The sequence below is a fragment of the Anomaloglossus baeobatrachus genome, chromosome 2, assembly GCF_048569485.1.
Source record: "Anomaloglossus baeobatrachus isolate aAnoBae1 chromosome 2, aAnoBae1.hap1, whole genome shotgun sequence".
NCBI lineage: Eukaryota > Metazoa > Chordata > Amphibia > Anura > Aromobatidae > Anomaloglossus > Anomaloglossus baeobatrachus.
The window spans coordinates 140,271,678-140,297,551 of NC_134354.1; the positions used below are offsets into that span (position 1 = coordinate 140,271,678).

General features: G+C 41.7%; 1 protein-coding gene across 1 annotated transcript in view; it reads right to left on the bottom strand.

The window, feature by feature from the left end:
- GDPD1 (glycerophosphodiester phosphodiesterase domain containing 1) overlaps positions 1 to 25,874 on the bottom strand; it is a 152,237-nt gene that overhangs the window by 51,089 nt on the left and 75,274 nt on the right. Inside the window, exons 2-3 of the mRNA XM_075335398.1 lie at positions 22,127 to 22,169; positions 7,088 to 7,223 (exon numbers count right to left, since the gene is read on the bottom strand). Coding sequence (XP_075191513.1) covers positions 7,088 to 7,223; positions 22,127 to 22,169 — 179 coding nt within the window. The remainder of the gene's footprint in view (positions 1 to 7,087; positions 7,224 to 22,126; positions 22,170 to 25,874) is intronic.

Genomic DNA, 25,874 nt, shown 5'->3' on the forward strand with positions numbered 1-25,874 from the left:
GATCTACAGCTGAGGTGGGAGAGTTTGTCCATAGGACAACAATCAGTCGTACATTGCAAAAATCTGGCCTTTATGGAAGTGTGGAAAGAAGAAAGCCATTTCTCAAAGATATCCATAAAAAGTGTCCTTTAAAGTTTGCCACAATCCACCTGGGAGACACATCAAACATGTGGAAGAAGGTGCTCTGGTCAAATGAAACCAAAATTGAACTTTTTGGGCACAATGCCAAACAATATGTTTGGCGTAAAAGCAACACTGTTCATCACCCTGAACACACCATCCCCACTGTCAAACATGGTGGTGGCAGCATTATGGTTTGGGCCTCCTTTTCCTCAGCGGGGACAGGGAAGATGGTTAAAATTGATGGGAAGATGGATGGAGCCAAATACAGGACCATTCTTGAAGAAAACCTGTTGGAGTCTGCAAAAGACCTGAGACTAGGACGGAGATTTGTCTTCTAACAAGACAATGATCCAAAACATAAATCAAAATCTACAATGGAATGGTTCACAAATAAACGTATCCAGGTGTTAAGCCTGCTTTACACATTACGATTAAGCATACGATGACGTATGCGATCGTAACCGCCGCAATCGTATGTGCGGCACGTTCAATTTCTTGAATATGTCACACAAATGATTATTTGCCGTCACACGTACTTACCTTCCATAAGACCTCGATGTGGGCGGAGAACTTCCACTTCCACAAGTGGGAGGGACGTTCAGCATCACATCGACGTCACGTGGCAGCCGGCCAATAGAAGCGGAGGGGCGGAGAGGAGCGTGACATAAACATCCCGCCAACCTCCTTCCTTCCTCATAACCAGCGGGAGCCGCGGGACGCAGGTAAGATCTGTTCATCGTTCCCGAGGTGTGACACACTGCGATCTGTGCTACCTCGGGAACATTGAACAACCTCACGTTAAATTTTTAGCAATTGAACGACGTGCATGCGATGAACATTTTAACGTTCAATCGCAATCGCACGTAGCTGTCACACGTTACAATATAACTTACGATGCCGGATGTGCGTTACTTACGACGTGACCCCGCCGACACATCGTAAGATATATTGTAGCAAGTAAAGCCCGCTTTAGAATGGCCAAGTCAAAGTCCAGACCTGAATCAAATCGAGAATCTGTGGAAAGAGCTGAAAACTGCTGTTCACAAACGCTCTCCATCCAACCTCACTCAGCTTGAGCTATTTGCAAAGGAAGAATTGGCAAGAATTTCAGTCTCTCGATGTGCAAAACTGATAGAGACCTACCCCAAGCGACTTGCAGCTGTAATCACAGCAAAAGGTGAAGCTACAAAGTATTAACTTAAAGGGGCCAAATAATATTGCACGCCCCAATTTTCAGTTTATTATTTTTTCTAAAAGTTTAAAATAAGCAATACATTTCTTTGAACTTCACAATTGTGTCCCACTTGTTGTTGATTCTTCACCATAAAATTATTTTTTTTTTATATTTGTTTGAAGCCTGAAATGTGGGAAAGGTTGAAAATTTCAAAGGGGCCGAATACTTTCGCAAGGCACTGTATGTGACTGGCGCCCTTGTTGTATGAACAATTGTAATACCAGGCAGATCAGTATGAATGGTGGATGTGGTTATTTTGTCAGTATTTTACACCTGTGTTGCCTCTTCCTTTATAAAAGGGGGGTTGCTGTATCCTGTAAGTGCTTTAGTTTTGTGGCCTGTGTTGGTAAATATGATGGCCTTTTTTCTTTTATGTAGATTGCTTTAAGAGTTCAAAAGTCAGGCTGCATGTAGCACTTCCTGACAGATGACTGTGGTGTGGATTGCAGACAGTACAGTACACACAGCAGCATTTTGTCCAATACGTATTTGACATAAGCATGAATCAATAGTGACTAAATAATAGTCCACAGAACATTGGCACCCAGTTGCAATGCTTATAACTTCTAATTCACTTTTATCACAGGTGTTTCACTGCCATTTACTTCTGAAATTCAATGATGTGAAGTAGATAAGCAAAACACAGTCAAGAAGGAAAAAAAAACTATATAAGAACAGCAGCTTGCCGGATGGAATTAAAGGGGTGGTCCACTACAAAGAATAGTCGCCATATCAACGTAAACCTTAAACAAAAGGCTTTTTCTAAATACCCTCTGCTGTGAATTCTGCCTGTGAACGGCACTATCGCTGTCCGCTCATCCCCCATTACGTGACCCGGGCCGCAGTGACCTCTAATGTCCTGTGATATCATCAACTTCTGGAATTGGAAGGTGACACGAGCGATGCTGGGCTGTGATGAGCGGTGAAACTTTGCCCTTAGCCTAGTCACTAAATGTTTAAGGGCGGCTTTGCACGTTGCGACATCGCACGTGCGATGTCGGTGGGGTCAAATCGAAAGTGATGCACATCCGGCGTCACTTTCGACATCGTACTGTGAAAATGCTAGATGATACGATGAACGAGCGCAAAAACGTCGTTATCGTATCATCGTTGCATTCACCGACATTTCCATAATGCCGGTGCCGCGACAGGTACGATGTTGTTCCTCGTTCCTGCGGCAGCACACATCGCTGTGTATGAAGCCGCAGGAGCGAGGAACATCTCCTTACCTGCCGCCGGCGGCTATGCGGAAGGAAGGAGGTGGGCGGGATGTTTACATCCTGCTTATCTCCGCCCCTCCGCCGCTATTGGCCGCCTGCCGTGTGACGTCGCTATGACGCCGCACGACCCGCCCCCTTTGGAAGGAGGCGGGTCGCCGGCCAGAGCCACGGTCGCAGGGCAGGTGAGTGCATGTGAAGCTGGCGTAGCGATAATTTTCGCTACGCCAGCTATCACACGATATCGTACTTGCGACAGGGGCGGGGACCATCGCGTGCGATATCGCAGCATCGGCTTGCGATGTCGCAACGTGCAAAGCCCGCCTTACTCTGACACTTTTTGACATTTGGGAGAAAACATGGTCTGAAAAGTCAACCAGGGATCAAGATGATAAGTCCAAGAGGCAGATCCCTGGCTACTCTATAGACTAATAGAGAGAGACCTGTCAATCTAAAAGAGAGGGGAGAAGCTGCAAAGGACTGGCCTCTTAGACTAGTTATCTGAGGCGCATGAACCCCGGCTAGCTTTTCAAAGTATGCTTTCTTACCTTTTGATCCAAGGTGAGAAAAATATCAGATCAAAAAGAGTTGGAGTAAGGCTAAGTTCACACACTGCGTTTTTTTGACGCTGCTTTCTTGTGCGTTTTTTGACGCAAAAAACGCACAAAAACGCACCCGCGGCAAAAAAACACAGCAAAAAACGCATGCGTTTTTACCGAATTTTGGTTCCATTTTTTGCTGCGTTTTTATGCGTTTTTTATCAGTGAACATTGCCATTAGAGATTGTTGAAAAAAAAAAAAGAAAAAGGTCTGATGTCATTTCCTTCTTCAATATGTTCTTCATTCTCCACTAGTGTATGCAGGAGAGCAGACAGCTGCAGAACTACAAGGCTCAGCATGCTCCATCCAGGACTGTATGCTGGAGGGAGATTCAGGGGGAGCAGACCTACAAGGCTCAGCATACTCCATCCACTAGTGCATGCAGGAGAGCAGACAGCAGCTGCAGAATTACAAGGCTCAGCATCCTCCTTCCAGGTCTGTATGCAGGATTTCTTTGCCCCCCCAAAAAATGATGTTGGCTTCGCCATATTTTTGAATGCTAGCCGGGTACAGCAGTCAGGTACGGGCTGCCCCTAACCCCCAGCTGCCTATTTGTACCTGGCTGGGAACCAAAAATATAGGTAAGCCCTTTTTTTTTTATTTCATGAATTTCATGAAATAATTAAAAAAAAATGACGTGGGCTTCGCCCAATTTTTGTGTCCAGCCAGGTACAACTAGGCAGCTGGGGATTGGAATTCGCAATGCAGGGTGCCCAAGCTTTCTAGGCACCCCCGCTGCGAATTGCAGTCCGCAGCCACCCCAGAAAATGGCGCTTTCATAGAAGCGCCATCTTCTGGCGCTGTATCCAACTCTTCCAGGTGCCCTGATGCTGGGTGGCTCGCTGGGTAATAATGGGGTTAGGGCTAACTGTGTATTATCAGCTGGCCCTAAGCCCGAAATTCATGGTGTCACGCCAATATTAGACATGGCCACCATAAATTTCTAGTAAAGATTGAAAAAAAAAAAAAAAACCACAACACACAGAAAAATATTTTTATTAGAAATAAAACACAACACAATTAGTGACTCCATCTTTATTGAAATAAAGAACCCCCCTCCGCAGTAATCCTGGGTCAAGAGTCCTGCGCCGTCCAATCCGGATCCAATATCATCTGATCGGTTTGCTGGAAAGCAAAGCGATCAGATGATGTGTCAGGTTCAAGGCCTGAATCACATGACACAGCAGCTGATTGTATAAACGGCTTTTATACAATCACCTGATGCATCAGTGCAAAAAACAAACAAAAAAAAAAACTACACACGTCTGTGCAGCGTCGGACTGGCTACCGGAGGAAACTCCAGTAATGCCAGGCCTGGATTCAGGTACCTGCAGTGCACTCCGGAGCTCTCACCTGAGCTCCGGCGTGCAGCCTGGACTTTACAGCGAGCGCCGAGTGATTGATTGATTCCCCGGCACTTGCGGTTCAGTTCATGACAGTTGCAGACAGCTGGGGTGATCTCCGGTGCTCTCATCTGAACTCCGGAGATCACCCCGGCCTGTCTGCAGCTGTCATTAACTGACTGCAAGCGCCGGTGAATCAGTCACCGTGAGACTTACGATCAGCTGATGCGTTAGGTGACCGCATCAGGTGATCACCGCCAGGTCCTGCAGCTATCGTACGTGCCTGGGAGCCGGCACACAGCCGGAGCGAGGGTGGCGGTACTGGGAAGAGGAGCTGGGAGCGGACATGGCACCGGGAGTTTGCAGACAGGTGAGTATAAGATTTTTTTACTGTTCACTTTTCATTTAGCAGCCGCTTCCACCTCCTGCACGGGAGCGGACATGGCACCGGGCGGGAAATGGAAGCAGCGGTGACGGTACCGGGAGCATTCACACTTCTGTGTTTACTGACAGAAGGAATCCTATTCCTGTACATGTCACTTTACTACCCACCCCTTGCGTTTATAGCTGCGTTTTTAGTCATAAAAACGCACTAAAACACAGCTATATTTGCAATTTGCGGCTTTCATTGCGTTTTTGAACATTTCATTGAACTCAATGGGTGGAAAACGCAAAAATAATTGACATGCTGCGCTTGTGGTGCCCACAAAAACGCAGCTAAAAAAAAACGCTGTGTGCAGACAGCAAAAATGAAAACTTATAGACTTTGCTGGGGAAGCAAATTCATGCAGTTTTCTGAGCAAAAACGCACCCGAAAAACGTGCAAAAACGCAGCGAAAAACGTACTGTCTGAACTTACCCTAATATAGTAATTGTAAATTTTAAAATAGTACAGTTTGGAATTTTTAGTGCAGTGCACATCTTATAATACATGCCATTTTTTAGTTCAGCTGTCTTTTTTGTTTTTTTCTTCAATATAGTACGGTAATTGAATGGCCACAAATGAGAAATACACTTTTGAGAAGAAACACAAAATCCATCTGTTTAATAAGAAATAAACAAATATGTAAAGAATATACAGTATATGATGTAAATGGAGATGTGTTAGAGAAACACAAGAATAGGTAAAAGAAACAGTTTCTATTTTTTTCGTAGATTTTTAAAAAATAATCTTAAACTAACACTAATTAAAACCCAAATGTCAATTTAATGTAATATTCTAAAGTAAGAATTCTCTACTGTTTTTTTTCTTCTCCAACTGATTTATTTATTTTATTTTTTTTTGCCAGCTTCCCGTTTGATAACATTTAGTTTGAGAATCCCCAGTACACGCTGGGATAATGAAACGAGGCCTAATCAGGGGCAGAGGCTCTGGCCACTGCTGAAGCCTCTGTACCCACCCTGAGAATAAGGCTATGTGCGCACGTTGCGTACAGTCACTGCAGAAATTTCTGCAGCGATCTGAAGAGCACATGTGCGCTTTAAATCGCTGCAGAAATGTCCGTAGTGAGAAAAAAAAAAGCCGATTCCATGCGCTCTGCCTGTAGCTCCTCCCATAGACAGAGCAGGAGCTGCCGGCAAAGCGCACGGAAGAAGTGACATGTCACTTCTTAGAACGCAGCGCTTCGGCAGAAGCCGAAGCGCTGCGCTCTAAAACGCCACGTGCGCACGGCCCCTGCACAATCTCCATAGACTGTGCAGGGGACACAGGACTCATGCAGTCACGTTGCGCTACAAAGCGCAGCGTAACTGCATGTATTTACGCAACGTGCGCACATAGATTTAGCGTCATCAATGACATCCATTTCAGGGGCTGGCCTAGTCCCTGCTATACTGAGCATGTATAGATTGTCATTTCCGACATATGCTCAGTAGCAATTGTCACTTTGCAATAATCCTTGTAATGCACAGTGACAGTGCGCTCCCTCACAAACTTTGATGAGAAGTGATGAGCCGGCAAGTGAGCGCACTGTCACTGTGTATTGTAAGGAGAGACCTCAGAGAGCAAGAAATACAGAGACCACCCTCAGAATTGACATTCATTTTTGGACAAGGCTGGTCTCTGCTTTTAGTGTAGCAGTAAAAGTAGAGATGGAACGGCAGGGAATTTTTAAGTAAAGTGTATTACAAAAGCAATATTATTACACTAAATAGGTAGTTATTTAGGGTTAAATCTAGGTTAGTTTTGGGCTACCCTTAATCAGCTAATGAAATTCTAGTTTGTGCTTTAAAGGGTAATAGTGTATCTTGGGTGAACGAATGTAATTATACAGTATATGTGTTAGTATATTTCTATAAAGCATTTAAAAGTACAAAAAAATGAATTAATAAAAAATGAATAAATAAAGGATATTTTGGATCACATAAAAAATTGAATTAATCAAATAATAGTTTTGGCTACTGTTGTATAATTTTAATTAATGATAATATTTATAGATAATTATAATGGCAAGTTAATAACACCAACAAGAAACAATACTAATATCTACCTATAGTAGTTCTATAATGATGATAGTAGCGCTAATGGGAGTCATACAGTGAACACGTCACATCAATATATCAATACTCACACTGTAGTTCGTCTCTGATATATTGACATTAACACCAGTCGATCTCTTCAAGTTACCATCATGAGACACCACAACCTCTTCATCTTTCGTGAGATGGCAATCAAGTTCTAGCATATCTGTTCCAAGGTTGACCGCGCTGCAAGGTAGAAATAAATAATGTTAGTTGTCAGATTAAAACTTTCTCTTGCATAGTGTATGATCATCATAGCATTAAAAGAATAATGCATAATGTATATTATCAATATCTATATACCTCACTCATTGACACTCTTAAAAGAAACCTGTCAAGACGAAAAATTCTATTAACCTACACATATGGGGTTAATAACATTCTAAACCTGCCCGACGCCTGCACGTTAAACGCCGTTGGCAGGAGGAAATTAACTTTAATCCCTATGGCAGCGTTCAGGTGTCAGTCAAGGGGGCGGCAATGGCACGAGTTCAGTCACCGATCTGTGTATGGAAAGCAGCGGCTTTAACACGTCCCCAGCACTGACTGACAGCTGGTTCTAAGGCAGAGCGGCTGTCAATCAGTGTCAGTGGTGTGGTTACAAGCCACTGCTCTCCATACACAGAGCGGGGACTGAGCTGCACCGGCGTCACCCTCATTACTGAAACCAGAACACTGCAGGGAGGATTAAAGTTGATTTCCTCCCGGCAGCGGATTTTAATGTGCAGGCGCCGGGCAGGTTTAGAATGCTATTAACCTGCAGATTAACACCAAATCTGCAGGCTAATAGCATTTTTCTACGTTACAGGTTCACTTTAATACAAATTCTGACCTAGAGACACCACAGGTAATTACTTATACAGATCATATAATGGTGTACCAAAATTTGTGTTTTGACAAGTCAGGCAAAACTAACTCCGAAAAGTAAAGTTGACCATTTTGGAGATGTTAGACAGCTGAAAAGTTGGGTTACACCATTTTTCTGCCAACCGTCTGCACTTTGTCGTGCCATAAGTGAGTAATACAGCTGCTGACCCACAGTTGATATCTGTCGAAAAGTTCGGCAGAGTTGGATTTTTTTCAGTTGCCCATGCCCATCAACTGCATCCCATCGATGAAAGTCTAGACTATGCCCCAGATAATGCAAGAAATTAATTTACGATTAATTTAGTATTTTTTTATCCTTAGTAAATTAGCCCTAGTAGCCAAAATGGAGGCGAAGGTTTTGAGATCCTGGTTGATAGGCTGTTTTTCAGAAATGCATAATAGCTGCACATCTTAGGGAACTGCCTCGCCCTCTCTTGTATGTCAGAGGGTCACTGACAATGTGGGGTACAAACCAAATACCTGGGATCATGGTGCATTGATATATAGATGAAACAGGCTAATACCTTACTACAGAGGATAGTGAGAAGGCGGGAGAACAGAGATGGAGGGGAAGAGGATGATGACTAGGGATGGTTTTTAGTAAGTTCCATACTGTTTGAGCACGAGGGCAACAATTGTATTGTTTGTGCCTTTGGACATAACTTTAAAGGGAATCTGTCAGTAGGATCAATCCTCTTAAGCCATCTATATCAGCATGTAGGTCACAGGAAGCTAAAAAAAAAACCCCTATACCTTGATATCTATGATCCAATGTTTTATTCCATAAACATCCATATTTTTCTTATATCTAGGTGGTTCTTGGCTCTTGGACAACTTTTCTAATAATTATTTTCACTGCTCTGTTTGAAATCTTGCAGGGAGAACCTGGTTGTGGCCGGTTTATGGTGAAACTATATTCTTTCCACATCCAGATTATGGCCCCAACAGTGCTCACTGGAACATTCAGTAGTCTAGAAATTCTTCTGTAACCAATACCATGAGTATGTTTTGCAACAATAAGTTTGCAAGGTTCTTGTAACAGCTCAATGGTTTTACCCATCATGAGATGTTTCTTGTTACACCTTGGTAATGAGACACCTTTTTATAGGTCATCAGTTGAACCAGCTGATATTATTTTTCACTAAGTGGCAGGATTGCTTTCTAATTATTGATAGATTTCAGCTGGTATCATGACATTCCAAGGCTTTTTTTCACCTCTCTTTCTTCATGTGTTTAATACTTTTTTTTGTGTCATTTCTCATTATTACACAAAACTAAATTTACAGACATCTATGATTTGATTTTTTTGCCTGGGTGGATTGGACGGGTTGTTATCGACATCAGGTAAAAAATTCACGTCATAGCACCTTTAGAAATATATTTACTTAGAAAATTGGTGTCGTGCTCAATACTTATTTGTCCCGCTGTATTAGACTAAATGCGCGAGGACACTAGTTATCAAATAAGTATAGGGGTCACATTCATAGAACAATGGTGCAGTTTGAATTTAACCACCTGATTTTTTTTGTCCTGCAGATAAGCCAATGCTAAAGTTCTGTGGCTGCTGCTTTCTTCCCTATCCCCACTGAAAACACGAGACAAACATTTAAAACTATAGGGAGAGTTGGGAGAAACAGATACCGGACAAATGAGCTTTTGGATGACATTATCTAACCTGTAGTTTTAGGGGCACTTTGCACACTACGACATCGCAAGCCGATGGTAGCGATGCCGAGTGCGATAGTCCCCGCCCCCATCGCAGCTGCGATATCTTGTGATAGCTGCCGTAGTGAAAATTATCTCTATGGCAGCTTCACACGCACTTACATGCCCTGCGACGTCGCTCTGGCCGGCGACCCGCCTCCTTCTTAAGGGGGCGGGTCGTGCGGCGTCACAGCAACGTCACACGGCAGGCGGCCAATAGAAGCAGGGGGGCGGAGAAGAGCGGGACGTAAACATCCCGCCCACCTCCTTCCTTCCTCATTGCAGCCGGTACGCAGGTAAGGCGATGTTCCTCGCTCCTGCGGCTTCACACACAGCGATGTGTGCTACCGCAGGAACGAGGAACAACATCGTAACATCGGTCCTTCCGAAATTATGGAAATGACCGACGCTACACCGATGATTTCGACACTTTTGCGCTCGTTAATCAGAGTAAAAAAGATTCACATACTCGATGTAGACAGCGACACCGGATGTGCGTCACTTTCGATTTGACCCCACCGACATCGCACCTGCGATGTCGTAGTGTGCAAAGTACCCCTAAGTCTCATTAATGAAACGATTGATCCAAAGACCACTCAATTGCTACCAAGTATGGGAGCTACTGGGTCTTATCAGATCTAGGTGAGCTCCAATTGTAGCAAATATCAATGGATAGCCTAACAAAATAACAGCTGATAGCTACTAAACCAGAACATGCAAAAAAAACAACCATAATGTTTCAGCAAACATTCAGTATATGCAAATATAAAGGGATATTAATAGTCGTAAAGTTCCTGCAAAGAACACTTCTGTTTTTTTTTATTAATATAGATACAGTATCAGTGAAATAGTTCAGTATTAAACAGTACTTTAGGCTTTATTTTTGCAATAACATGGTTGTGCCAGATGTATGGTTTTACACAAGTACAACTTTATAACTAAAATAAAAAAAATAAACAGGAAATAATAAGTCTACTCTGTAAGAATGTTACTACTAAGAAATCATAAAAAAACTATTTATAGAATATGGAAGTATACAATATCTGATTTTGTTCATAACAAATAAATAGTTGATTTAACAGAAAAGTGGAGTTGTGTGTACACTTCTGTTTACATTGTCTAGAGAAAGGCAGAAACCCCAAAAATTCATAGTAAGCATTTTTATGCAAAGTGCTGAGCATTTTTCTGGGAAATCTTCACGAAAAATGCTCAGGTTCTCCATGGAGTTGCATTAGGTTCGTTATTCGTGATGAATACTGGAATAGTACTTTGGAATTTGTTCCGAATAATCCGAACACGATTAGTTACTATTCGCCCATCACTAAGCATGATACATCTGGTAAAGTGGCCACATACAATAATACTTGTTATCAATTATTATGAGAATGGGGCCGAAATGTGGCACCATGCACAGCTGCAAGTGCGGATAAATATTCCAGTGGTAGCTGTGCTCCAGAGAGGGATGCCGCCTATTTGATTTGGTGACTCCACCAATCCCGCATTTATGGCCTGTTCTAAGGATAGGTCATGTACTTGTATTTTCTGAAAACCTCTACAACTATTGTTGATTGTGCTACTAAAATGGTCTGCTCAGGTAACAAAAACTCTTCTCCATGGAAAATCCCATTAGTGTATATATCTCACAATGCTCTTCTGAAACCAAAAGCCAAAAATCTTAGTAATATTACAACAGCAACACTGCAAAAATGCATACTTGTCAACTGTCCCAGATTTGCAGTTACTGTCCTGAATTATTAGATGCGGTTGCCAGTAGAGATGAGAGAACCTAAAATGTAAAGTTTGGTGTCATACCGACACAGCTTTACGTATGCAAACCACTCGAGTGAGCAGCACTGTGCTCAGGTATGCTCGGTACCCGGCCCAGTGAGAGCCACTTGCAGTGTTTGAACATTTTGCACTGGGTGTAAAATCAGCGTTATCGGATGTAGTGTGCACAAACACAAAAAAATATGTTAAAAAAACCCAACCCTCCCTACCTGGAAGTGTTCTGCTTATGGTTGGCTGTACGTGGGCAGAGACCCAAACTGACAATCAGTGACTTCAAATAAAGTTTGGGTCAAGTCCAGGTCCCAAATCAAATTAAATCTGAAGTCAAGCTGAATCCGCGAAACTGAACTAATCGGGGTCCGCTCATCTCTAGTTGCCAGAAAATTCAGGTCGTTCCAGGCTGAAAGGAAACTCCTCCGAAAAATTGCAGTTCGGGTACATTCTCAGGCGGGACCTAAACGTCTGTTTTCCCCACCAACACTGATCTTTGTATGCAGTGTGTTTTTATCTTCTGACTATTCACAAGAAAAAAACCACGACATAAAAACAGAACTAAAAACATAGAGCTTTAACCAAAATCGATGTGTGAAGACAAATATAACTTCCTCTTTATCATTTGCACAAGGATAAAAGTCACAAAAAAAACCTAATCAACAGGAATGAGGCTCTATTTGACTCTACACTATACATTTAAAAGGAACCAATCACCAGGATTTTCGTATATAACCTAAAGCCAGTGCTCTACTGGCACTATCAGGCTGATTCTCTACATAACTGCAGTGATCAGCTCGGATATATAGGTTTTGAAATCCAAAAAAGTTAAGTTTATAAAATTAGCTGCTTGTTGAGTGACAGCTGCAAAGGATCAGATAATATATTCATAGTTATCCCCTCCCCCTGTTAGAATTAGCATAAGCATTATACAAATGAGTCACTTTGTCTCTTGCAGGACCTGAGTGAGGTCATACCCATGTGACTTGATATCCAGCTTTGTTGGCTGAGGCCCCGCCCCTTCTGGTCACATGGGTATGACCTCACACAGGTCCTGCAAGAGACAAAGAGACTCATTTGTATAATACTTATGCTAATTCTAACAGGAGGAGGGGATAACTATGAATATATGATCTGCACTTCTAGAACTTGCAACAGCTTATCATTGAGGTTGCCAATCTATATCTATACTAACGGTTAGTCATCAACATCATAGTGGACACCCCTTTAACTTTTAGTTAGTTGCGCCAAAATAATTACATCATTAGTCATAAGGACCTAGCTGTGGCAAATGTAGGTGATGCAGCATCTCGCAATGCACTGAGGAGGGTGGGGTACCCAAGCTAGAAAGCTACTAAAACTAACAGTTACTTACTTTCCATACTTGTGGACATGGAAACAAACTCACTTGGGATCCAAAGGACCCCACCCGACTAATTAAGAGTTAATAGAAGTTAAAAGCACAACTAACCCTTGAAACAAACTTTTTTATTGGATGGAAGTGCAGTGCTCCTTTTTTCTACTACACTTCTAATAAACCTTGTGACCCTGTTCTTTGCTTTCGAGTCTGACCCTAGGGACATGTTGCATAGTTGGTGGACCTGTCCTAACATAGTTTTCTTCTGGTTCAGCATTTATTAGGTGATACACAGACTTTTTGAGAGCCGTTATCTGGTGTAACCTCTGCGTTGCTCTTATGCACCAAGAAGCACCAGAACTCACACAAAGGCAATTTTGCCTCCTCTATTGCTACTCTTGGCGTCATAACTGTTTGTACCCCATTAATGGAAGAAATGGAATTTCCAGTCACAAGAGGTCAAGTCCAGAAAGGACATGCTTTTCATAATAAAAAAACAAACTTTTCTACCATCTTAATAGATATAAACATGATAAATTTCCTAAAATATGGCAACCTACCTTGAATCAATTAAGCCCATCCTCATGTATCCACTGCCCATATGCCCTGACCTTATTATTTAGGCTTCATTTTGTTTTTTGCAGGTATTCATTCAGGACTCTCCACTCTTTCCCCGTTTTTTCTTCTCATTCCCTGTTTTTTTTTTTTCTGCTCTGTAAGGGATGTTTATTCACCCTCCAAACAAAGGCCAGTATGCAATGGTATTAAAATGGGGGTGCAATTCAGATATTATGTTGCTATAACCCCTTCATAACCCCTCAAAGTATATGTACGTGGTAGGTCGGCACCCCCCGGTTACCGCTGGTACCTGCGGTAATCCTTGCACATATTTGCTGATCTGATCAGCAGACAACTGCAGCTAAAAGGCACAGGTGGATCAGAGATCCACCCGCACCTGTTAACGCCTTAGATTGTGCTGTCAAACTCTGAAAGCACGATCTAACGCGCTCCAGCAGGGACCACACTGTTCTCCACCGCCATCGGATCAGAAGATGACCCTGTCGCTGTTATGATTCCCTTCCTGTGAATGCCGGCAGAGCGCGGGCATTCACAGGAACACAGCATTTCTGCTGATCATTGTGATGCTGAGGAATTGCTCTGATCAATTACAAAGTCCCTTAGGGGGACAAGTAAAAAAAAAAAAAAAGTAGAAAAAAAGTTTTAAAAAAAACCTTAAAATTTCAAATCACCTCCTTGAGAATAAAACAATAATAACAAAAAAATACACACATTTCGTATCACAAAGTTTAGAGATGCCCGATCAATCAAATTATAAAATCAATTAATCTGATCGGTACACGGCATAACGAAAAAACATTCCAGACACTAAAATTACGTTTTTTTGGTCGCTGCAGCATCACATTAAAATGTAGTAACAGGCGATCAACACATTGCATCTATGCGAAAATTCTATAATTAAAAACGCCAGCTCAAGATGCAAACAATAAGCCATCACTGAGAACCAGAACCCCAAAAATGAGAACGCTACGGGTCTCGGAAAATGGCAACAAAAGCACAATTCTTGTTTTGGACAAATTTCTGAGGTTTTTTACCACTTAGATAAAAGTAAAACTATACATGTTTGGTATCTACGAACTCGTAATTTTACCACATAGTGAATATGTAGAAAAAAAACAATTGTGCAATAGCAATATAGAAAAATAAAAAAGTTATTGCTCTTGGAACACGGGGAGGAAAAAATGAAAACGAAAAACGGAACATCACCGAGGGTGAAGGGGTTAAACACTGCATCAAGTGACTAAGCAACTGTTGGCTCTGAGATCCCTGGTGAAAGTTCTGTAGATACAATGTTTATAAAATATTATTCTGGTTTATTTGCACTGGATTAAACAGAAGAAGATATATTCTGGGTAGAACTGTTCAGGAAGGAGATACACTGTATGTTCTCAGTCACCTAGGGACTCTTTTTCTTACAAAATATCTATAATACGATCTGTCCTAAGGCTTACTCTGCTCTTTTATTAATATAAACTTGATGATAGAGAGATGTGTAATCAGTGGAGCTGGGGATCAGAAAGCCTGCAGCACTTTGCGCATCTCTTGCCACTGATTGGCGGCTCTAGGACACCATTAAGCTCTTATATCATGCCACTCTGCTTATTAGAAAGACAAGGGGTGGGCAACTCTCAGGAAGATATTGTTAACCCAAAATGTGCCTCTTGCATGTCATACTTAGAAACAGTACCATCCCTAGAGTTTAATGCTGACAACTCCCCTCAAGCATGTGCTATTGTTACGTAATAACTACCAAAATAGAAGAGATTAGCAACAATGGTTCCAGGCATGTCTTTTCCAACCCCAAGGGTGGAAAATGTATTTTCACAATGTTCCTACAAGGTACAAAATTCCAATGATCAGCGAAAGCAAAACTGAACAAGAAAACATACGGTATTTGATAAATTCGCCAAAAAATGATATCATTTCTCCTGAGTACAGGGATAATCGATATGTGGAGGAAAACTCAGCACACGGCAGGGCCCGGAATGAAACGAGCGCTATTTAAATTTTGGAGCGCAAAATTGTCTAGAATCGATAGCGGACGCCATGTTGCATCTGCAGAGCCCCTGATGTGCCTAAGCAGTGGAAACCCCCCCAAAAGTGACCCCATTTTCAAAACTACAACCCACAACTACATCACAAATCAATTTTATAAAAGAAAAAATAGTTTTTGTATTGCTGTATTTTGAGAGCTTTTTTATTTTTGTGCTGATGGAGCTGTATGGCGGCTTGTTTATTTGTGAGACAAGATAATGTTTTTAGTGATACCATTTTTTGTGTAAATCAGATTTTATTCGAATAAAGAACATGTTTACAAGTTATAGGATATGCAACATATGATATACAGTAGAATAACTCAAATCTTGGAGGTAATAAGTAATACAACACTTTTCTACTTTCATAATAAGTCCTTTGATTACACACTTCAGGTCAGACCATCATCACCCATGTACACTAGTGATACCATTTTTATTTACATATGACTTTTTATCTCATTTTATTCCAGTTTTTCTTCAGCTGTATGAAGACTTTAAAAAAAAAAATTACGGTGTTCACTGAAGCGGTTAACTGTGACAGTTTCAGAAAGTGTGTTGTTCTGGACGTGAAGATACAAAATGTGTGTATTTTCTTTTTTTGTTACATAAATATATATTTTATTATCATTTTGTTGTTCTTTATTGGCTGATTTAAAAAAAAAAAAAATTTGTCCAATTTTTTGTTTTTACTTTTTTACTTATATGGAACATTAACTTTTATTACTCTTTTATTATTATGATCGCTGGTGTAATATATTGCAATACGCAAGCATTGCAATACATTATACTGGTCAGTGCTGCACTGAGAGAAGCCTCTTAGACCATGCTCCTGTTATGGTCTATCAGGCTTAGCGTAACTGATTGACACATTAGGTCGTCATCATGACCTCGGCTTGCCATGACAACAATCGGACTTGCAGTCTTTCAGTAATTTTTTTTACTGACCTCCACACAGTCCATTTTTAGTGCAGTTTCAGAAATTCTTTTGACACTGATCATTTTCCCTTGTGATGTACTGGTACATCCATTTGTGGGAAGTCACTACAAAATATGATGTACTATGTCAAATGTTGAAAAAAGGTTACAAGTAAAATATATCTTTGTACCGTGTTAGCCAGTAGAGATAAAAAAAATTGTTTAAAAGAACAGAGAGTCCTCAGTGGTTGATACCTTTTAATGGCTAACTGAAAAGATGGTAATAATTGCAAGCTTTCGAGACTACTCAGGTCTCTTCATCAGGCATGGTATAACACAAAATCTGAAGAGTCACGTATTTATACACAACAGGACTTAGAATAGTGCAGTCATGTTTTCCATGAACAATTTAATCAGTTTCATCCCACCATCAACCTAACACTCAACTACTCCTGCACGGAAATCAACTTCTTGGACACCATGATTAAACTACGGAACAATGAAATACAGACATCCCTGTACAAGAAGCCAATTGACCGTCCAACATACCTGAAATGGGACAGTTTTCATCCAAAACATATAAAAAACTCTATTGTATACAGCCAGGCTATCAGGTACAATCGGATATGTTCCAACAGTACAGATAGAGACAATCACCTTGAGGGCCTCAGAAAAACCTTTTTGAATCAAGGCTACCACCCAAGAACAATTGAAAACCAGATTATAAGAGCCACCAGAATATCAAGAAACCATCTTCTACATTATAAAACCAAAGAAGAGAACAACCGGGTCCCTCTTGTAGTCACCTACAATCCACATCTGGAGGTGTTTAGAGGAGCTGCACGGAAACTACAACCATTACTGCAAAAAGATGCCCGGTTAAAATCTATTTTTCCAGACCCCCCACTTCTGTGTTTTAGACAGCCCCCAAATCTAAGAAGCATCATTGTCAGAAGCTCCCTGTCCTCTCCAACACCAACAGGAACATTTCCCTGCAACCAGAAAAAATGCAAGACCTGTCCATTAATATTGACAACGGACAAGATAAAGATTCCCAGATCACATCAGGACTACAAGATCCCAGGTACGTTCAGCTGCACCACAACCAATGTGGTGTACTTAATTATATGTACCAAATGTCCAACTGGGGGTCTGTATGTAGGGGAGACAGGACAACAGCTCAGGACAAGGATGAATTCTCACCGCCACACAATTAGAGAAAAAAGGATGGATCTACCTGTGGCCAAACATTTTTGTAACCCAGACCACAGCATCATGGACATGAAATTGCTGGTATTGAAAGGAAACTTCAAGTCCCAGAGAGACAGGAGACTATGGGAGTACAAACTTATGATGACCTTTGACACATTCAGAGAAGGAATGAATGTGTCTCATGGATTCATGTCTTTTTACATCAGTTAAAAGATGTGCTCCTCTGACCATCCGAGCATGTCACAGCCCTAGACCAGACCCTTATCAAAGGACAATAAAACTTTCACACTGAACTGCATCAGTATTTATGGCTAGAACAGCTTGTCCCCCTGCCATAGAGATAGTTCTGTTTCATATAACTTGTTCTTTTTTTTTTTTTTTTTTACTGCACTATTCTAAGTCCTGTTGTGTATAAATACGTGACTCTTCAGATTTTGTGTTATACCATGCCTGATGAAGAGACCTGAGTAGTCTCGAAAGCTTGCAATTATTACCATCTTTTCAGTTAGCCATTAAAAGGTATCAACCACTGAGGACTCTCTGTTTTTTGAAAAAAGGTTAAAAACATAAAAAATTAAAAATCTAGAAAATGTTAAATTATCCTTTCTTTGCACCTTCAAAATAACAAAAGACATTTATAAACATATTTGGTCACTGTCGTGTTCGAAAAAGACAGATATAACAAAATATAACATTACTAAATTACCGCGTTAGAGGGAATCTGTCAGCAGGTGTTTAGCTACGTAATCTGAAACCAATGAAGAAAAACAAAAAGCCAGCACCAAATGTGCACTTCAGCACTAAACATTCCAAACTGTACTTATTATAAAAATTTTGAGATTTTTGGAAAAAATTGCAATTTCTTGAGCTGCCTCGCCACGTCACGGCAAATCTCATTTGAGGCAGTCCTACACTAAAATATTTTTATAAAATGTGCCATACGGCCTCACATATGAATAGTAGAACTGTTCTTAGCAGCACTCACCTGGTCTATTTCAATCCCGTACCCATGACTGAGTCATGGCTGTGGGCGGGACAGGTCCAAGCAATCTGAATAATCTGAAACCAGCATGCTGAAAGGGTTAAGGGTAAGTTCACACAGCGCATTTTTCGCGGCGTTTTTCGGGTGCGTTTTTGCTCAGAAAACTGCATGACTTTGCTTCCCCACAAAAACGCAGCATGTCAATCAATTATTTTTGCGTTTTTCACTGCGTTTTCCACCCATTGAGTTCAATGAGATGTTCAAAAACGCAATGAAAACCGCAAATTGCAAATATAGCTGCGTTTTAGTGCTTTTCTATGACTAAAAACGCAGCTATAAACGCAAGAGGTGGGTAGTAAAGTGACATGTACAGGAAGAGGAGTCCTTCTGTCAGTCAATAAAGAAGCGTGAATCCTCCCGATACTGTTACTACTGCCTCCACCTCGCGTCCGGTGCCATGTCTGCTCCCGTGCAGCGCCATGGCCGAGTAGGAGGTGGAAGCAGCTGCGAAAACAAAAGTGAACAGTAGAAAAAAAAAATGTCATACTCACCTGTCTGCAGACTCCCGATGCCATGTCCGCTCCCAGCTCCTCTCCCGATACCGCCGCTCCGGCTGTGTGCCGGCTCCCAGGCACATCCGATAGCTGCAGGACCTGGCGGTGGATGACCTTATGCGGTCACCTGATGCGGCATCTGACGCATCAGCTGATCGTAAGTCTCACGGTGACGCCTGCTTTTTACCACCTGGCCGGCTTACGGCCCGGCCGTCAGGAGACTTCTGATTACCGGCAGCTCCTGCAGCGATCGGACGGGAGTCAGCACGGACGTGTGTCTTTTTTTGGGGTTTTTTTGCACTGATGCATCAGCTGATTGTATAAACGGCTTTTATACAATCAGCTGATGTGTGATGTGATTCACGTCCTTGAACCTGACACATCATCTGATCGCTTTGCCTTCCAGCAAACCGATATTGGATCCAGATTGGACGGCGCGGGACCCTTGACCCAGGATTACTGAGGAGGGGGGAGGGAGGTCCTTTATTTCAATAAAGATGGAGTCACTAATTGTATTGTGTTTTATTTCTAACAAAAATATTTTTCTGTGTTCTGTTTTTTTTATCTTTACTAGAAATTCATGGTGGCCATGTCTAATATTGGCGTGACACCATGAATTTCGGGCTTAGGGCCAGCTGATAATATACAGCTAGCCCTAACCCCATTATTACCCAGCGAGGCACCCGGCATCAGGGCAGCTGGAAGAGTTGGATACAGCGCCAGAAGATGGCGCTTCTATGAAAGCGCCATTTTCTGGGGTGGCTGCGGACTGCAATTCGCAGCGGGGGTGCCCAGAAAACTTGGGCACCCTGCACTGCGGATTCCAATCCCCAGCTGCCTAGTTGTACCTGGCTGGACTCAAAAATTGGGCAAAGCCCACGTCATTTTTTTTTAATTATTTCACGAAATTCATGAAATAATTAAAAAAAAAAAGGGCTTCCCTATATTTTTGGTTCCCAGCCGGGTACAAATAGGCAGCTGGGGGTTGGTGGCAACCCGTACCTGCCTGCTGTACCAGGCTAGAATACAAAAATATGGCAAAGCCCACGTCATTTTTTTTGGGGGGGGGGGCAAAAAACTCCTGCATACAGTCCTGGATGGAGGATGCTGAGCCTTATAGTTCTGCAGCTGCTGTCTGCTCTCCTGCATATACTAGTGGATGGAGCATGCTGAGCCTTGTAGTTCTGCAGCTGCTGTCTGCTCTCCTGCATACACTATTGCATGGAGTATGCTGAGCCTTGTAGTTCTGTTCCCCCTGCCTCTCCCTCCAGCATACAGTCCTGGATGGAGCATGCTGAGCCTAGTAGTTCTGCAGCTGTCTGCTCTCCTGCATACACTAGTGGAGAATGAAGAACATACTGAAGAAGGAAATGACATCAGACCTTTTTTCTTTTTTTTTTTTCAACAATCTTTAATGGCATTGTTCACTGATAAAAAACGCACAAAAACGCAGTGAGCAAAAACGCAGCTAAAAACGCACCAAAACGCGCTAAAAACGCATGCGTTATTTGCCGCGGGTGCGTTTTTGTGCGTTTTTTGCTGCCAAAAACGCACTAAAATGCAGTGTCAAAAAATGCAGTGTGTGAACTTAGCCTAAAATATAGAATTCAGCGATGCCTCTCTTGTCAAGATCTGGATTTGTTATTTGTTATTTATTTGCTGTGTTTATTTAATCAGCAGGACTTCTCATTGCTCTGACTATAAAGTCATGCACACGGCAGTCCGGCACACCCCTCCTCTGACTGACACCTCACTGTCAATGTACAATTTCCATAGAGAGCCTGGGGTGGGGGAAGCTCTTTCAGCTTTGCTACATGAGTAAATCTAAACATTCCGATTGTGTCAGAACGGCTGCACCCAGTAATCTAAGTTATACATTGTTGGAATCAGGGTCTCTTTATTTACATCATACTGCTCTCAGATGAGGTACCAAAACCTGCTGACAGATTCCCTTTAAGTACTGAAAAAAAACAAAAAAAAAAACAAAAAAAAAACAGTAAGGCTCCCTTCATACGTCAGTGATTCCGGTACGTATGTCACCGATTTTACACGTACCGAAATCTTGGACATACGTAGACTCATTAAAATCAATGGGTCTGTGCACACATCAATGTTCTCATAAAGGACCGTGTGTTCATATGGAGTACACGCGTGTCCATGTGTTCCGCACAGAAACAAGTCTGTTTTTCTCCAGCAGCACTGATGTCACACGGACCACACAGTGGTGTGATCTGTGTGACACGTACTGTAGAAAACATGTGTCTTTAAAATAAAATGATTTTCTATACTCACCTGTCTCCAGCGCTGGTGTCTTCGGCGCTGCTGCCACTTGCTTCAGGGCCTGCTCATTATGCTCATGTATATTCACTGCACCGCAGACCAGGAAGCAGCAGCGCCAAAGACAGCAGCACCACAGACAGCAGCGCTGGGGACAGGTGAGTAAAAAGTTCCTGATCTCCATGTACTATCCGGATAGCACACGGAGAACACACGTGTGCCAAAATCATGGCACACGGAGGGGCATACGCACCTTCAACACGTCCGTGAAAATCGTGAGTGTTTTCCAAGGATGTGTGAAAGAGGCCTAAGACAGAATTTCCATTGTTTTGCACATTCCCCTAAAAATACAATGTAAATCTATCAATACGTCATATACGTATATGACAAAAAAAAGTATAAATAAACCCATCAGATCAGGGTGCAAAAAAACATGCCCTCACACAACTCCATGAACAGAAAATAAAAAAGTGGTGTGTTTTAGAAAATAGCGAAACAGACATTCATCATGGAGTGTGACATAACGGCTGCAGACAATCAGCGAGGGACTGAAGCCTTCTCCTTCTGTCCGAGTCATGGTTCTTGACTTGAGAACTTTTGTCACCCATACAGTATACACTACACCTTTGTGTACAGCGTCTCTCATCATGACACAGCACTTTCAGATTTTTCACTTGAAACCTTTCTTCCCAACACTTCTAAAATTGTTGCTAACTTTGCCACACCTGAGAACGAGCTTTATTTTGTGCTAACATTATTTAGTTTGGTGTCGTTTTTAAGAAGTTTTGCAACATTATATTTTGAGAGCAGATTTTTAGTATACTCACTGTTGGAAAGCAGTCATTGTATTTTCCAGATTTTCTCCAGCACCTTAAAAAAGAGATAAATATATATTTAAATTTTATATAAAACATGAATGAATTGCTTATTTTATACATCGTGAGGTTATTCTTTTTGAATTTTATATTTTAAAATTCAAATTTTTATACAGTTAACGGCTTTCATCCTAAATTCTGCTTTGTCATTGGCATTTTCTGTGTAGTATGTGTATAAGCATATACTGTATGTGGTGTAGAACATATCTAGGAAAATACCTAAGTGCCAACAAGTTGAAACCTGAAAGAAAAAATGTTAAAACCCCTACTTAGAGTTCCATTGTATTCTGTGAATAAGTGAACTTATGCTTATTTTTTGAATAACGGATTTAAGGGGAAAAAGAAAAAAAGCAAAATATGTATAAGACGTCATGATTCTACTCTTCTTGCCCACTAACGTCAATGCTTTATTGGTAAAGATAAGCGGACCGATGGAAGTTCGGGTTCTCCGGGTTCAGCTGGACCGGGTTCAGTTTCGGGACCCGGGCTTCACCTTAACCTGATCCTGGAGCCCAAACAACATTGGGCAGTTCGGCTCTCTGGCCACATACAGCCAGCCTGAAATAAAGCACTTCTGGTGGAGGAAGACCAGGGTTTTTTTTTGTCTTTTTTTTTTTTTTTTGGAGACACATTATCCGAAAACACTGTCTATACCCCAAGGCAGAGCCATTCGGAGACTGCAAGCACCTCGCTCTTGGCCGAGCACTGAGAGTACCCATGCTCGATTGAGTGGTTAGCATACAAAGAGCACCCGAACTCGGACGCTGAGGTTTTTTAAAAGTCTATGTTTGTTACGAACCCCAAATTTTACAGTTTCAGTTTACTCATCTTTATTTACTGGATAGGATCAAAGGGTCTGATAATAACTGTGCAATTTCTCTTCACTAAACTAAGGCTACAAAGTTATACTATTTATATCAGTGAAGTAATGTAATTGTGGACTGATTTCCAAATGTAGCTATCATCCCAGCTAGCACGACAGGTTAGGCGGGTGGTCACATAAGGCGGTATCTACACACACGTACGTGTAATTAGATGAGTGGTAATCTACAACCATTTGTAGGAACAGCAGGAAATCATCCTACTAGTGTGCAAAATATTAATTCATCGGGTGTTTGTATTGTTCATGTGCCCAAAAAAATCATCAGCACATCACCCAATGTAAACAGGGGTTCTGCTACATCACCCAGTGTAAACAGGGGTTCTGTTGCCAATAACATGATTCTGTATGGGAACAGAATGCCTAATTAGCGCTCATTTTGTCGCCATCATTGTTTGTAGTCTTGTGTAAACAGGCCAGTAAATGAATGCCGAATGCCTTCTTATATATTTAATCAGCACCTAATAAGGTGAATTGAAAGCCAGAATTGGTGTCTCAGTGCCCCATTGAAGCAATAAAATATGAAACCTTGGATTACTTACATTTACACACCACCATATTATCCATACGAGTGCAGTCCATGCAAAAAAAACATACTCTCGGAAAAATAATCCATTTTTTTTCTCAATTAAAATAAGAAGAATTTTTAAATGCTCTCGTGAACGGAGCCTCATTGTGTTAAGTAATTTGGTTCCTTATAGAACAGGGGTGGGCAATTAATTTTCTCGAAGGACCCACGAGAGACTATTTGTAGATTATTGTAGAGCCGAACAAATAGGCTGAAATTAATTCTGCTCAATATTAATATATTATAATTATTATTTTATATTATTATTTATTTCATCATTTAAAAATTGAGCAGAATATACGGACATCCTCCTATATACAGTATGAGCCTTCTCTTAGCTCCCTACATACAGGATGAGCCCTCACAGAACCCCCTATATATTGTTTGAGCACACACACAGCCCCCCAATATACAGAATGAGGCCTCAGACAGCCCCTACATACAGTATGAGCCTCCCACATAGCCTGTCTATATACAGTATGAGCCCACACACAGCCCCCCTTGTATACAGAATGAGACTTCGCCATAGATCCCTATATACAGGATAAGCCCTCACAGAGCCCCCTATATAACATATGAGATCACACATGGCCCCCCAACATACATTATGAGCCCCCACATAGTCCCCTAAATCCCTAAATACAGTATAAGCCTCTCACATAGTCTCATTATATACAGTATGAGCCACAACATATACCCCCTCTATACAATGTGACCCTCTACATAGCCCTTCTATATACACTGTGAGCCCCCATATAGCCTTCTAAATACAGTATGAGCTCCCACACAGTCTCCTAAATACAGCACGAACCCTCACATAGCTTCCTTAATACATTATGAGCTCCATATAGCCTGCTATATATACTGTGTAAGCCCTCACATAGTCTTCCTATCTACATTATGAGCCCCACATAGCTTCATACATACAGATTGAGACCCCACATAGCTTCCTATATACATCTCTGAGCCTCATATATACATTTATGAGCCCCTGCATATTCCCCTATAGAGATTATGAGCCCCCACACAGCCTTTTACATACATGCAAGCATACCATACACATGAAAAAAAAAAAAAAAATACCACAACCCTCACTCCCTTTCCCCTGGTTCTCTGCTCCGGCCTTCGATGCATTGAGGCTCCGCACAGCACACGCGATGATGTGATGTCATCGCGTCTGCTGTGCCTGATGCTGATTGGTGGAAACGGAGCGGCCTGTCCTCCATTAATGTGTTCACTTTCTGCATCCTGAGGATGCAAATTGCGGTGACATCATGAAGCAGGTAGCGGTGGATGGGTGGCAAGGGAGGGCATAGGGTGGCCCAGTGGCCACTGTTTTCATCCCTTCGGCTGTATCGGTTCGCAGGCCAGACTGGAACACAAGAGAGCCGGATGTGGCCTGTGGGCCGCACTTTGCCCAGCCCTGGTATAGAATGATTTACCTTAAACAAGCATTACCTTTGTGATGCCTTCTGTGCAATGCTTTCCTATATGAATTACACAACTCAGCGCACATGCGAGTCATCTAAGGATTTGCAGAGTCATATTGATGTGTTAAATGAGACATTAAACACAAACAAGTGAAGCTCTGAGCAACAATGACTGAGAAAGTGTCTGGTAAGCAGAACTCCCATCTCATAGGGCCACATAGTGCAGCAGAAGCACATACAGCTGCGAACAAGACGACTTTTGTAAAAATATACTGACGTGCCCTGTAACCCTATTTAAAATAATTAAATATTTCACATAAGCATATAGTATGTCTACATTCCTCCCAGAGTTGACCTCAACAACATTAGTAATACATATACAATGCAAGGCTTTGTTCAATAAGTGTAAGCTGCTACCAAAGGCGAAAGAATGCTGACAAAAATGTCTAGCTTGCGGAGATCAAGCCGAAATTATTAAGTAAAATCAAAGGAACCTAATGAAAAGAATTTATCTATGATTTTAATAATGTATTTAAGCCTAGTCAGCATTTATAGGCTGAAGTAGAACAGTAACAAATGATGCTCATGTTTCTGAACCCCAAAACTGCTGGGTATATAGGGAACCTGTCACCAGGTTTTTGCTCCCCCATCTGAGAGCAGCATAATGTAGAGACAGAGACCCTGATTCCAGCGATGTGTCACTTACTGAGCTGTTTGCTGTCATTTTGATAAAAACAAGGTTCTCTGCTGCAGATCTAGCAGTTATACAAAGCTCATGAATATGCTGGACTACCTGGCAGCACGCCAAGTAGTCCTCTAATG